Source organism: Poecilia reticulata, linkage group LG2 (assembly GCF_000633615.1).
Source record: "Poecilia reticulata strain Guanapo linkage group LG2, Guppy_female_1.0+MT, whole genome shotgun sequence".
In the NCBI taxonomy this organism is placed as follows: domain Eukaryota; kingdom Metazoa; phylum Chordata; class Actinopteri; order Cyprinodontiformes; family Poeciliidae; genus Poecilia; species Poecilia reticulata.
The window spans coordinates 38,629,092-38,643,794 of NC_024332.1; the positions used below are offsets into that span (position 1 = coordinate 38,629,092).

General features: G+C 37.4%; 1 protein-coding gene across 3 annotated transcripts in view; it reads left to right on the plus strand.

Annotated features, from left to right (window-relative positions):
* Window positions 1-14,703, plus strand: part of myo1b (myosin IB) — a 67,278-nt gene that overhangs the window by 26,125 nt on the left and 26,450 nt on the right. For all 3 annotated transcript variants that reach the window (XM_008402816.2, XM_008402832.2, XM_008402844.2), the window contains exons 4-7: window positions 4,588-4,682; window positions 7,862-7,966; window positions 9,578-9,624; window positions 12,276-12,339. In XM_008402816.2, coding sequence (XP_008401038.1) covers window positions 4,588-4,682; window positions 7,862-7,966; window positions 9,578-9,624; window positions 12,276-12,339 — 311 coding nt within the window. The remainder of the gene's footprint in view (window positions 1-4,587; window positions 4,683-7,861; window positions 7,967-9,577; window positions 9,625-12,275; window positions 12,340-14,703) is intronic.

Sequence of the window (14,703 nt, forward strand, 5' to 3'; positions counted from 1 at the left end):
TTCACAGAAAAATAAAATGCATTTCATTCTAAACTTGGTCGGAGTGATGTTGAGCCTTCAATTTTTCATTAGCAGCAACAGAAATTTGAGGTTGGAATCAGACTTGTAAAGTTTTTTTTTTTTTTTTTTTTTTTTTTTTTTTTTACTCGAATGTGGGTTTGTTGGGAAGTAATAATGGCTGCTTAGAAGCTATTTTTAAAAGCCACATATGAATACATATTTAATTTATTTAATGTTGATATTTTGAGAGATTTTAGTTTCATTTTTTTCTGCCCAAATTATCAATTTTGCTGTTCTGCTGTATGAAGTTGCAGAACTTTGTTGATCAAATATTTGCTGATTTTTAAGTCTGGCTGTCTGCTTGCACCATCACTGTTTAGCAACAAGTTTGGGAGAGGTTGCAGCTTTTTTTTTCTTTTTCTACATCTTAAGCAGCTGGAGCAACTCTGATATTTTCTTGTGCCTTATGAAAAGTAATTATTTTCCATAGACAGTTTTAATTTTTGAAACTAAGTTATGACAACAAAAGCTTGGTAAAAGTACTGTCTCATGCTGTTTCAGAGATACTCTTGTATACCTTAAATACTGCAAACAAGGCTTGTACTCTTTAGATTCTCCAAAAAAAAAAATGTTTAGCTTCATTTTTAGAAATGAAGATCACACAGCCAAAGAATTCAAAGCAGCTTCAGTGTCATATCAGGCCTTTTGTCATAGTCAACTACTTTTTTGAGGTGTAAATTTTGCTTTTTCACTGTTAAAGTAGATTCAAGGCCACGTCAATGCCGCAATGACTGTTACCTTTGCAAAAATTCAAGAAGATTGTTCCAACAATAGATGTCAAAAACAGACATTTCCTAGTACAGAATGACAGCTACATGCAGCCCTGCAAACATCCTCTATGCCTACTGTTTAATCAGAATAATCTAGTCACCTGGAATGTAAGTCTGTTAATAGTAGAATTGGGTTTTATCTGACTCAAAATAACGTGTGACGGTGCAGAACCCTTAGTTTAATTAGCCAACTTGTGCTCCAACTTGGTATTGAGGTCTGGATTGCATTCATTAGGCTGTTCATCTCTGGCACACTTTCTGGCAATGTTTCCAAGTCCAATCAACCACTTTGCAAATCAAGGTTCATTGTTAGTTCAGCATGTAATTATACACTAGAAGTTCTGGCCTCAGCAGCATAGACTGAACTAAAACGTTTGCCAATGTATTCCAACCTTGCTAATTTGTCTACATTAATCTATTCTATTTTGAGTGTCATGTATATTTGAAATTTGGATTGTTCATGACCCGTTTGCTGTGTTTTTGAGTCTGAGTAGGTTCAGGCTCCAAAATCAGAAGCTTATATTTTTGATGCCTTTTACAACTGCATGGATCAACACACAACATGCTATATGATTGATCAATAGTGCTGCATGAAAATCCCTTGGTGTTTGTATGTCAGAAATTCCTTCCTGCTTTCATGTCTTGCAGATTTTGTGCTTTATAAATATTTGATTACATTGAGATCTAGGAGATTACAAGTTCTCCAACCCTCAAGGCAAGCAAACAAAAGTGGACACTTGGAATTTTTTTTAAGCATTCCTTCAAAATTACCTCATGCGTTACTGTGATAATTGTTTCTCAACAGATTTTTTTTAATTGTGCGCTGCCCATTTTTAGGACATGAAAAAGTAATTCTGATGTCAAACAATATACTTTTAGGTAAAGGGTCATTGACGTACAAGGATTTCCACCAAGCTAAATTAAAAATGTCAAATATTTATATCCATTGCAATTACTAGAATATTTGAAATGTTGTGCATACAGAAATCATATTTTCACATTCAAATTRGACCTTTTCAAGGGTTTTTTATCAATATGATTTGGCTGTGGTCCTAAAAAATGTCATTTGGTCAATCAATCAAATTTTATTTGTATAGCGCATTTCAAAGTGCTTTACATAATTAAAATAAAAACAGAAATAAACGGTGAGAAAGAGAGGGAGATAAAAAAAAACAAAAAAAAAACTAGTGCGACCGTGATTTATCTAAAAATATGGCATTTTCCATGATGTACTAAACATTTGTTTTTATAAGTTTCTATTTATTTAAGGTGTTTAGAAACACATTTTTAAAATGTATTTTTATTTTTCTGGCAATTATGACAGTTTTCCCCTCAAAAAACCTGTGAAATTCCATTTATAATTGATTTGACCGCTATTTTTCTTCACCATTTTATCAAAATGTGTTAAAATAATAAATACCAGTCACTTAAGGACACTGTATTAGTGGTTAATATTTATGCTCCAGACACTAGATATTCCATTTTGAATTCGATAAATGTACATTTTTAATCGGTCGCACCAAATGATTTATGGTCGCACCAAATGATTTATAAATGTATACCAACAAAAATCTGAATTTTTTGTTGGTCCCTCCACATGATATTTTGCAAAATGACATTTTCGGACAAAGTTTGTTTAAATGTTATAATGAAATTATAACTAAAAATGCTTTGAAAATTTGTACAGGATGAAGAAAAGTCTTTGAAATTTATGCCAAACAGGAAATAAAATATATTTGAACAGATTTAATGTAATTTTAAAGACATTTTTGCAACAGTAATTGAGTTTGGACAGTCGCACCGCATTACATTTTGACCCTTCAAAGACCCCAAAAATGGCCAAAAAGAACAGCTTTTGAAAGGTTAAAGAAGGTGTTAATGGGGGAGATATATTACATATTTATGGTTTCTTTTTATGAGTTTAAACCTCTTTTTAAATGTAAAAAGTAGAGCCGGACAAAAAAAATGGGCGTCACGTCTTTGAGCCTAAAGCTTTTTTGCGCTGTGATTATGCCCTGGGATCCTGTCAATTAAAACTACAAACTGAATCTGTAACTGAGGCCATTCCTATCACAGACTACACCACACCAGGAAGCGGTTTGACTTGGTGCCAAAAATGTGGATGCAACCCTTCTTGTAATACAGAAACTGGACACCCATAAAAGGTGACAGCTAATGCCCTGTATTCCCATAAAACTCCACCCAAACATAGATCTGAATTTTGCCTTCTCCAGATCTACAAAACATGTTGCTAGGACAATCGAGGTCAATGTCTCATCTTTATTTTGTTTGCAGACATTCTAGATTGGTTTAATCTTCTAGACAACACCTCAGATGTTCCCTTGAGTAGTTTTGCACTGGAGTGAGAGTCGGTATTAGAGTTGGCTTCAAATGAGATTGTGGTTCTCAACATGAACATAACATTCTTCTTATGGGTTTCTGCTTCCAGTAAGTGGTGTCTTTAATATGTGATGGTAGAATGGTGTATAAGATTAATAGACCATTGCTTTGTCTGTTGTGGTGACAGACCTTTGTTGGAACATATAAGGACCACTAAATGGAAAGAATCACATTCCAACACTCACCTGTTCAATATAGAATATGACTTAAAAGATCAAGATTCTGGATGCAAGGGGCTTAAATGAGCTTTGTGTTTTGCATAAGGCAATTTGAAGGAGGTGATGTGAGGAATGTAATGGTCCTAAGGAGCTGAGGTGGCTGAATGATGTTGCTAAAGCATGGACAAATGTTTCTCTTTTAGAGTTACAGCTGATGCGTCTTGACGTTCTGAGAAGTATAGCCAACATGTTTGGGGAAAAAGTGACTCTTACAATTTATCAGGATTTTTATAAAAATGCAACTTGTTTCATGATGCAAGACGTTTGAAACTGAAAGTGCCAAAGATTTGTTTTGTCCCTTGAGTTAATGTTTAGTGTGGGGGCCATGTATCTCAGATGGTGGTGTGGAGGATTTTAAAATTCAAATTGGGATCTACCGTGCAATGCAATCTGAAATTCTAGGTCATGTAGCGGTTCACATTATTCACACCCTCCTCTTCATTTCTCATAAGGTATTGTCCACATGAAGGGAACAAATGAAATGATGTTGTTGTATTCAGTGGGAGTGTTACTGTTTTAATGAGTCCCTCTTTCCCATTGTATAAGTGTCCTGGAATGTGCAACAATAAGCTTCGTTGTATTAAATCCCCCCCCTGCATCATTTTACTTATCCATCAAGGTTTGTTTCCACTGTCATTTAGTAATTACATTATGCAAACATCTGCTTGGGTATGAACAAAGAAAGGAGGGGGGGAGGGGTAACGGGCATAAGTGTGGACAAACTCTAGTAAAAAGCGTACAGTTTTACTCTTATGATGAATGAGGCCTTGTCAAAACTTCTTGCATTGCCCATCCCTAAATGATCCTTGTTCAAATAGCTGACTTGTTGTACTTTGGTAGTCATGTTTCAGAACAGCAGCAGGAAATGGACAACTGTGCTTCCAAATCCCAAATATGAACCAGGCAGTGTCGCTAAATAAAGCTGCAAACCGCTCCAGTGTAGCGGATGCCCTGCAGATGCAACCTAATTTCCGATGAACCCACATGCTTTTGATTAGAGCAGACGCCGTGTGGCTTGGTGCAAAAGCCTTCCATTACTCTGAACTTATTTTTATAGTGCTGCTTCTAAATTGGCAAATTTACTGTTTAGCTTAAAAGTTAAAATATGGAGATTTACAGATTTTTCTCTTATCTTCCAGCTATGCTTTGGCAGATGAGGCCTACCGCTCACTGAGGGACCAGGACAAGGATCAGTGTATTCTCATCACTGGGGAGAGTGGAGCTGGGAAAACTGGTGAGAACTTCATTTTTTTTGTATACCCCTATTTTTTTATGTAAAGGTAAATGCTTAAATGCTCTTTAAGCAGAACATTGGTGATTCTCATCAAGAAAAATGGAAACAACTTACTTGGATTAAGGAGAAAAATAGACTGTTGCTCTAAATGAACCATTTCAGTAGGACCTGGAGAAGAACAACATCTAGGTTTCTTGAGGTCTGAATTGACCTGACTTGATCCCTACAGAGAATCTATGGTGTTCTCAAGATGATGAGAAACTCCAGAAACAAGCTGTAGGTCTCCAATAAAAGAAGTTGGGCTTTTTTAGCACATCGCTTTAGTCACAGATGGATTGCCTCTATGACGTGCTGCATTGATGCAGTATCTGAAGGAATCCCCATACAAATACTGTATTTAGGTCTTATAAGTTACAGGGGCATAGCTTTTAGTGATTTAAATTTTTTTTCATTAATATATATATATATATATATATATATATATAATAATCTAGCGTTGGTCAGTTGTAAATTTTAACATACATGACTCAAGTTTTTATCCTACTAAAATAAATGTCTGATATTCTCATTTTAAATGCACCTCTATAGGAAAAGCTAATGAAACTAAGAAATAAAAAAAACATAAAATCTTATTTTCAAAGACCTTCTTAATGGAATTATTTCCATCTGCAGTGCAAGAAACCATCGGTGAGGAGTCGGTTTAACTGAATTTCTGTAAATTACAGAGAGCAGACTGTAGACAAAAAATTGTTATATCTCTGGCTTTTACAGGCAAAGCTGGAAGGAACCGGTTATTGCTAGCTGTTTCATAAGTGTGCCCACCTACTTATTAACACCCACAGCATTTCCACAGCAACCTGTACGTCTGGACACAAATTTGATCCAACTGCTCTGAAATGACAATGCAGTCTGTGCTTAAGATTGAGCTGAAACAGAAATCGGATTTGTGCTGCTCTCTGAGTGTAGCTTTAGGCTCCAGCATCCATCATCACTATGCTTTTTAGACTCTGTAGGTATGCTCATACCAGGAAGCTGCTGGGAAAAATTGTTGCCTTATTGTTGCTGATAACGGTAGCGCATCTGTTTTGAACATTTGATAGACCGCTCTTCCTCTCTTATCTGTGCTTGGGGTGTGGGAGGAGAAGCGCCTAATCATAAATGGTATCTTTACAAAAGTTTTTTGTGCTGTGGTTGCTTTCTAAAGAATATAATCTGTACTTCTTTGTTCAGAGTGTAGTCAAAATACTTTTCTGGAATACTGAAACATGTGGGTTGTTTTTATATAAAGTCCCATAGCAGATTTGAATGAGATAGTTTTGTTTTGATGTCATCATGTTTGCACATGAAACATGATGATGATTCTGACTTTAAAGAGAGTGCATGTGGAATAAAAAAGGAGGAGAAGACCAGCATGCTCTGTACAAAGTTGTCAAGCTACTTGGGTTTATACAAAGACCCAACATTAAGATTACACTAACATCTATACTCTGACAGAAAACCTACACCATAAATGGAGCCTCTTCAGATAAAAGCTTTTAACTTCAGATCATTTGTATTTCTTTTTTGCGCGCAAAGCTTCTTTTTGTTGCACTTTCATAAAAGAATGGCATTTCCCGGTTGCTGAGTTTTGCCGCCTTGCAGGTAATTGTAATATCCAGTAGGCCGGACACAGATGGGGGGGGGGGAATGCAGATGGAATCCACTCAATGCAGTTTGCAGTTATTTTGCCCCGCTGGTAAAGATGGCGCAAAAAGCAAATAAATCAATCTTCTGTTGCAGTAACCAACTTTCACCGAAAAAGCCAAACCTTTACTTTTAGTACATATGAACATCAAAGAAAAGAAAATCACTTCAATAGTTTCTAAGTTGGTTGAAACATTTTAAAAACCTTTTTTCTACAGTGTTTCTGAAATTCTCTGAGATTATGCTACTACACAAGATGCATTCGAGAGGCTTTTGCACATGTTTACATATTTACCAGATAAATATGGTGCTTGGATTTTACAACAAAAACCTCCCTGCTGCTCAGGGAGCATAAGGTATCTATATTTGTTGCGACAAAAATATTTACACTACAAATAAATCATTACAATATTTTTGAAGTGCAATGATGCAACAATTGCAGAAGCCTAAATGAAGGCAGAATAAAGTCCAGTTTGATCGCTCATGTTTTTATTTATTTTTTCCCCAAAAAACCTTCCTTTAAAGTCTCCTTCTCATGTTTATTAAACTCTGCTCCAAGGAGTCATTGCTGCTGTCAAGTCTCAGATAAATTTGGATTTCCGTCATCTCTGCTGCCCTGGGGCTTTAAAGTAATAAGGCCATTAAAAGCTTCAGAATCGATATGGGCTGTTTTCATTCATATCTGTAAGGTTCCATTTCTCCCCCTTAACTTTCTTTTATATAGTTTATGTAAAATCAAGCAGCTGTGACCAACATTATGAGCTCCATTTTTATTTTTTTTTTATAGAAACGCATTAAAGCCTTATTTTATGCAAGAAAAGCTCAGTTTATTTCGTAGCCATGAAAGTACATACTATTTATAAGAAACTTCTTTGTTGCAAGGTCTCTCAACTCTTGCATTATATTTTTATCCGTCTCAATCTTAAATAAGTGAGCCTTTAGCTTTTACCATCAACAGCTCAGAGCACAGAACTCTTTTTGGCAGGTCACACATCAGTTTTGGGTCACTGACAATCTCACTAGTAGCTCAGAAATGATACTTGTGCCAACTCTCCAATCATGAGACATGTTTCCTACTGAGCCTCTGCTGCAGACAGAAAGTTAATTTTTGGAGAGTCCCTCCGTTGGAACGCCTATTCCCAAACCAATTTCAATCATTGGGAACACTGGATGAACAATGATCATCGCACCCAGATAGGTTTTCTAGGGGTTTTCTTTGCTTCCCAATGAAGTATGTCCCATAATTTCATCACAAAATCATCAAACCACTGAGTCCAACTCGACAAAGGGAGCTTCTTAAATGGGGTCTCCGCCTTTAACTCTCATGGGTGCTGAGGGGTGATGTAATGGGAATTAAAAAAAAAAATAATTATGGAGAACACTGCAATCAGCCGGCGCAGTGCACTTGCTCTTCTGTCATGTCTGAGAGGCTTTGACCTAATGCTTCTAATGTGTGTGTGTGTGTGTGTGTGTGCGTGTGCATGTGTGTGTTTCAGAGGCCAGTAAGCTGGTGATGTCATATGTGGCGGCAGTGTGTGGGAAGGGCCAGGAGGTGAACAAGGTCAAGGAACAGCTGCTGCAGTCCAATCCTGTGCTGGAGGGTGAGTGACGGTGGCTCGAGCTGCGTCCCAGTTTGGAGGCTCGGCTCTCTGATGTTTGCATATTGATGAAATTAACAATCTACTCCAGTTTGATGGAAAGCATCCACAATTTAGTGAAGAAATTTATATTTAATTCTGAAAAGTTGCTGTAGAATTTAAACTCCTTGATCCTAGTTGAATACTTAGGCTAGGTTTAAACGTGCAAGAACACTGTACATCATAAAACCATTTCTGCTGTTAAATATGGCAGTGGCAGCATCATGTTGGAGGGATCAGCATTTTCATGTATTGGAATTACACATTTTGAAGTCCAGAAATGAAATGAATTAAAACTCCGAACAGTTTTGAAAAGCAAGGAACACACCTTTCAGGTTAGATGTTTAAAGCTTGAGGGATTGTTTTATGACCCAACTCTGCTTCAAATCTGAGTACTGTTCAATCCATTTTGGGGGAAAAAAAATGAAAGTGTATGACACAATGACAAACCTTCAAGGAGATGCATCAATCATAAGAAGTCCCGCTATGTACATTAAGGTTTGTGGTAGCAACCTGATGGAATATGAGGGAGCTCAACGTGTGCAAACCTTTGCCGTTTTCATACGTTAACTTTTGTGCGCGGGTGGTTAAGAAAAAGTGATTCATAGCCTCTACACTGTCTTTTGTGCATCCCAGTGCTGGCAGAGAATTGGCTTTTTTTTCTCTTTTTTTAATTGGGGGCAGTGGACAGGAAGTGCCCATGAAAAATGAAGCTGTAAGGTTGACTTGCAGTGGAAAACCCTGCACATCTGCAAGAGTTTAGCTCCTGCCGATCTAATTGCCCCAACACAGACTCACAAAAGAGGAAAAAGGAGGGAACTGTTTATGCAGCCAAACACAGCGGATTTATCATGCTTGCTCTCTGTGATGCTCTGCTTCACTTTCGTTATTGCTTTCATTCTTTGTTACCCTCCATTTTTCACTCCTTGCTCTGATTTCTCTTCAGCCCTTTATCTCAGCATCTCTTATTCTGTGTGTTCCTCGCCCTCTGGCTGTCGCTGTTCCAGACAAACAACCCACACATTCACACTATTCGAATACTTAAACACACATTATTCAGCCGCTATCAGCAATTAAGCTGTTATGCTAATAGCGCTCTGCTATGTTGTACATTTAATAGCATTTAAATGTGGATATGAAATAAAGGAAATGAAAACTGCAGAGAAACGGTCCTTTTTGAAAATGTCCACTGAACATTCTAGGTTTGTATTGTGCTCCTTGGAGAGCATCTTGTTTTTGTTTATTTGCAAGCAAGGCCACATATGGAACTACTTTCACTCGAATGTGGCGTGACATAAAGGTTTAGTCCCTCCTAAGCCTGGAAAGCGCTGGTGCTTTGCTTAATCCTCACAGAATTATGGGCCATCATCAGTGCAAATGGCTTTGACATTCAGGTCTGTTATGATTGACAGGTGACCAGAGAAGGACAATGCCAAGGATCAATAATAATAAAGGCTTAAAAATATGGAACAGGACTTGGCTTAGCTGCTCTTGCAGCTTTGCAGCTTTCAGACCAATTTTAGTCAAATGTTTTTATTTATAATTTTAACTTTTTGGGTTTTTTTCTCTCTGCAGCATTTGGAAATGCAAAAACTGTACGGAATGACAACTCTTCAAGATTTGTAAGTATCAACTTTTATTGTTTTGTAAAAGGAACAAATTTGTGTAAAATATGCTCACTTTGACTTCTAACTCTACATGCACCTCAATAAGTTGGAATCTCATTAAAGTTAATTTTAGGAAGTAAAGTTAAAAGGGATGCAGAATAGTTCAACATGACTTATGACATTCAAGTTATGTCTCTTTAATAAAATGGAAACTTGTTCCTAAATTCTTCAAAAGGTTTTGCTTTGAGTCTTTAACCACATTTTATTTTCCTCCTCCCCCATCCATTCAACTTTCCATTGATGTGCATTGGACAAAGCTACTGCCACCTTCTTTAGGAAAGACCTTTTGCAGTTTATGGCACAGTTTCATTATGGGTTCTTAATTTCTTGGAATATTTTATTTAGCTTGGCTGTTCGTGTGCGTTCCCTTGGTGTGTTCTGAAAGTCGGGCCATTTATGTCGATCACGTTCATGATTCAGAGCGGCTCCTCCTCCTGCATGAGTCCTCAGACAATCTTTAAATGCAGATCTCCTTCAGATTGCAATTAAAACTAAGACACAACTTTATATCTTAAGATTGTTTTCTTGTAAATATGGTTTAAAAGCCACCCACAAAGTGCTACTCCAAACTCTGAAATGAACTGTGCCAGATCCTGACTCCAGAAAACAGAAGAAATAAAACTGTTGAGCTGAATTTCCTCTGGCTTCATAGTTGATCCATCCTTTATAGCCATTTACCTTTGTCCTTCGTTTGATTTGTCACTGTTCATACACATTCCCCTTAGGGATGCACGTTGGGGAGCAGTCGGGATTTAAACCACAAACTGGTAGTTTAGGTGAAGACTTTTCTATCATCACACTGTCCTTGTACCTGTTTTTTTTTTTTTTTTTTCCTTTTTTTTTCTCCACCATGTAATTGGGATACATTTATTGCTTTGCACAGTAACACTGGCCCACACACAGCACTGTTTGTGCACTGAGTGTATTACATTTTTTACTTGAAACATTGTCTTGGTATTGGACTTCAGGGTGTCGAACAGCATTGTTGCAAAAATGCCATTTAACTGTGTGTGGGATTCTTTTAGCCTTGTAAGGTGCAGGATTAAATTAAAAGTAGAAAAAAATATATTTAAAAAATGTTTATCATCCATCTCCCCATCTTCCAACCTTGTGCAGATTAGTCCCTTTATTAATCGGGTTGTTCGTCCGTTCAATGTTTACAATCGTCCATCAATTAATTCAGCCAATCCTTTTCTCCGTCCAGCGCTGTCAATCTGTCTGTCCAAATGATGTCTAGTCAACCATTTCTACATTTGTCTAACAATCCATATATTCCATTTACACACATTTCCCTCCATCAGCCATCAATTTCCTTTCTTCCAACTTTCTGTTGCTCCATTTCTGCATCCCTCCAAGCACCCACTGTCTATCAAATCATCTGTTTGTTGATCTTTGTTCTGTCCATCAAATCCTTTCATTTCTCCATCCCTCCAACAATAAATTTGTTTCTGAAAGCTTGGCAGCTGGAGATAAAGCTGCCATAAATTTATAATGAACTCTTGTATTTGTGCTCTAAAAATCCTGGCCAAAAAATTTGACATTTGTATGCAATTCATCTTTATTTATTGAAATTGATTTCAGTTCTTTGTACTTATTTTACCAGTTGCTCAAAATGAGCAAGTTGAGCAATAACGAGGTTCTATTTTTTCACATAAATCACATCCTAGGGATAATGCAACAATGTCTTATTTGGTCCTTCTATAAATAGACCCAAATCCAGACTACACATTTCCAGGTAATTGCATTATGACAGACATGGGTGTGTTGAGTATTTTTCCACACAAGACATTCCTGCACTATCTGCCTCAGATTTGTTACAGAGGTGAACAACAGTTTTACTTTCCTACAAAATATCCCATCAGTTTGGCTTCTGTTCATGTTAATATTTTTAGCATAACTTGTTTATTTAGCATAAAATCGCAACCTCTTATCTTAACTTTTAGCACTTCCAGTAATTTTGCCTCCTCCCTTCCTGCCACACAGATGAAGTTAGAAACTGGTTATTCCAGCAAGCACCAGCTTGCTGCTCAACATGCCATTCACACGTTCTGCCCCACTTTTACTTTCAATGGTGTTTGCAATTATTTACCATATGTTGTTGCCTCCTAACAAAAGTAAACAGGCATGCTGTTGTGGTCACCTCAATGGATTATACGTCTGATCCTGTTATATTTAGCAGACCTTTGCTCGAGCATAGACTTTAGGCCTCCTCACTAGTCACCGCTTCATCAGAAGTCCATCGTTTTATTATGAATGAATCCCTCACTTCATTTTGCTGAGTGCAGAGGGCTTATTGAGTTTGGTTGAGCCTGTTTTCCAGCCGTGCCTGGTTTCATCTGGCAACCGAGCTGCTATTAATACATCAGAAGAGCAAAAAAAAAAAAAAATCCCATACAAGACTTTCTAGTCTAACCCCCAACATTAAGGGAGAATAACTTCAAAATAGCTTGAGTTAACCATCCACTTGAAAGAGAATACAGTTGAACCAAAAAAAATTCTTAATGTGAGCTTATCAGAACTCATTTTAAGCATTTTCAAAGAAAAGAGGAATATGAACGTCTGTGTAAATAAGAGCTTGCATCTAACTGTTCCACTCTGACCCTCAGGGAAAATACATGGACATAGAGTTTGACTTCAAAGGAGATCCGCTGGGTGGAGTCATCAGCAACTGTGAGTACAAATGGAGAAAACTGATTTAAATCAAAGTAGAGGTTAATGGAAAATATTTTGAGAATTTACTCAATCTTTATTGCCTTGTGACAGTAATCATATTTCCATTTTTATTTTACTAGATTTTGTGAAGGAGCAACATAAGTATACAATTGTGAAATTGGAGGACAGAGATGTATTTAATATTCTGAAAATCAGTTTTATTAAGTTATACTCTTGAATGAATCCCTCATTTAAAAACCATTTCCTTCAGCCTCACAATTCTGCGCTTTGCATTAGTCTGACGATGTATTTTATACATTCGGTTGTGGAATTGATGTGACAGAATGTGTAAATGTTTTAGGGATGTGAATACTTCTTCAGATTTGTAATTGATGTGCTGGTATAGCCATGGAAACATTTATATTTTGATGGTCTGAAATATCTTGTATAGCCTTCACTCTGTGTCTTGCAGTGACATCATATATAAATCATTTCCAAATGTTACCTTTTCGGATGGTGGAAGTCAGACCAAACAAAAGGGAGCATGAAACCCATTCCTGACATTCTCCCCGACAGCTTATCCTTGCCTGTTTTGATTTGATCTTGCTTCTGTTTCTGTGACCTCTGGCAGGGGAAGCCAGCACAGACAAAACATTGTGAACAAAGACGGAAACTAATGGCAGACACACAAGTGTGCTTCTGTCTCCCTGCCTGCCTGAGTCGGTTTAACGCTGGCAATAGTCTGTGGAGAAGAGCCATAGTCATGTGACTCGCTTAGACTTGGCTGGATGGACGGCTTGACAGATGGGGTGTGAAAGCAGATGCAAGACTAGCTGGATTGCTTTTGTTTTTTAATTTAGTTCTCTATAAATCTTGGCCAATTTTTCCCTCAAATTACTTTCTTTTTTTTTTAAATGCTGTTTTAATTTTGTTACATGTTGGTGCCCCTTCTTGAAAGTGTGAAGGGGTGCGTGTGCGCCCGCCTCCCCCCCCGGTTGAAAAGGGGTGCAGGTTTTAATGCTTTTATCTTTTTTTAATCTTTCTCTTTTTTACTGTTTATTCAATGTTACATGACTTTCTGTTTTTAATTATGTAAAGCACTTTGAAATGCCTTGCTGCTGACATGTGCTATATAAATAAAATTTGATTGATTGATTGAAATACAGGGTTTTGTTCACACATTATGTTGACTTGTAAACATGTTAAATCACCAGTGGGAGCATGCTGTGAACTGGGCATGTAATAAATCTAGTTTATAGTGGTGTGCAACAGAAAATGTGGAACTCTGGCCTTAAAATGCAATTGCAACATGACCAGATTTTTGCACTCTGCAGGTGTAACTCACTTTAGGACCCTGAGAATAACTAATAGTTTTTGTTCTTTCCTACCCTGTGCTTTTCCGTAATGGTGCCAAAAGCCCTCAGCTGAATGTTAAGATCAAGAAAAATGAGCTGAACTATAAGAAGTGGCTTTTTGCTAGTCTTCTATCTCACTTTCTTCCTGCGTCTTTGATCACAGCTCCACATTGCTGCTGCAGACCTCAGTCATGGGTGTTCTATTATTGATGTGCTCACTCCTAAGTGCCACTTATGTGATTCATGACCTGTGGGTGTCGCAGAATTGCATTTTAGCCTGATCCTCAGCTGACCCCGACATCCCTAGCTCACTGCGGAAAGACCCGGTAATTCGCTCTTTGCAGAAAATCTGTGGATCAACTGCAAACTACTTCTATCCTTTCTGCACCCATCCACCCACCGGTGTGTTGAGTTTATTCTAAACATTGAAAGTATGGAACTTTTTTTTTCTCTCCCCTCATGGATGAGAGTTTTTTTGCCATTTGGTTACAATAGCAAAAAGTGTGAAAAACTTCTAGCTTTCCTAAAATAAAGCGCTTCTTGAAAAGAAATTCTGTCTAAAAAGTCTTCTGCACAGTTGGACTTGAAGTGAAGAGGCTGTGGAGCAGTCTGCAGTATCTTTGAGCTCTGCAGGCAGTCCTTAGTTGAATCCCTGTTAGCCTGATGCAGTAAGTAGATGAAAGTGCTTGTTTAATCAGGTTCTGTTGCTCTTGGTCAACGGCTCAGCAGAAAGGGCTGACGTGTGAAATATTTCAGTGACTTCTTCCTACCCATTGGATCCTAAATGACGAAAAATGACGAGCGTCGCCTCTCAAAAATATTTCTGTCTTAAGGTTTATGCTAGTTTGATGAATAAACACAAGCCAAAATGCATCTTTATTGAGTTTGTGATGTAGCAACTCAAAGTGGTGTGGAGCTGACATGAAAGGAAAACAATGCAGATTTCTTGCGAAACCGTTATTGAAGGATCAGTCATGAAAATTTAAGTAACGATACCGTTTTGTCTTTCTAATTTGGCCATGAAATT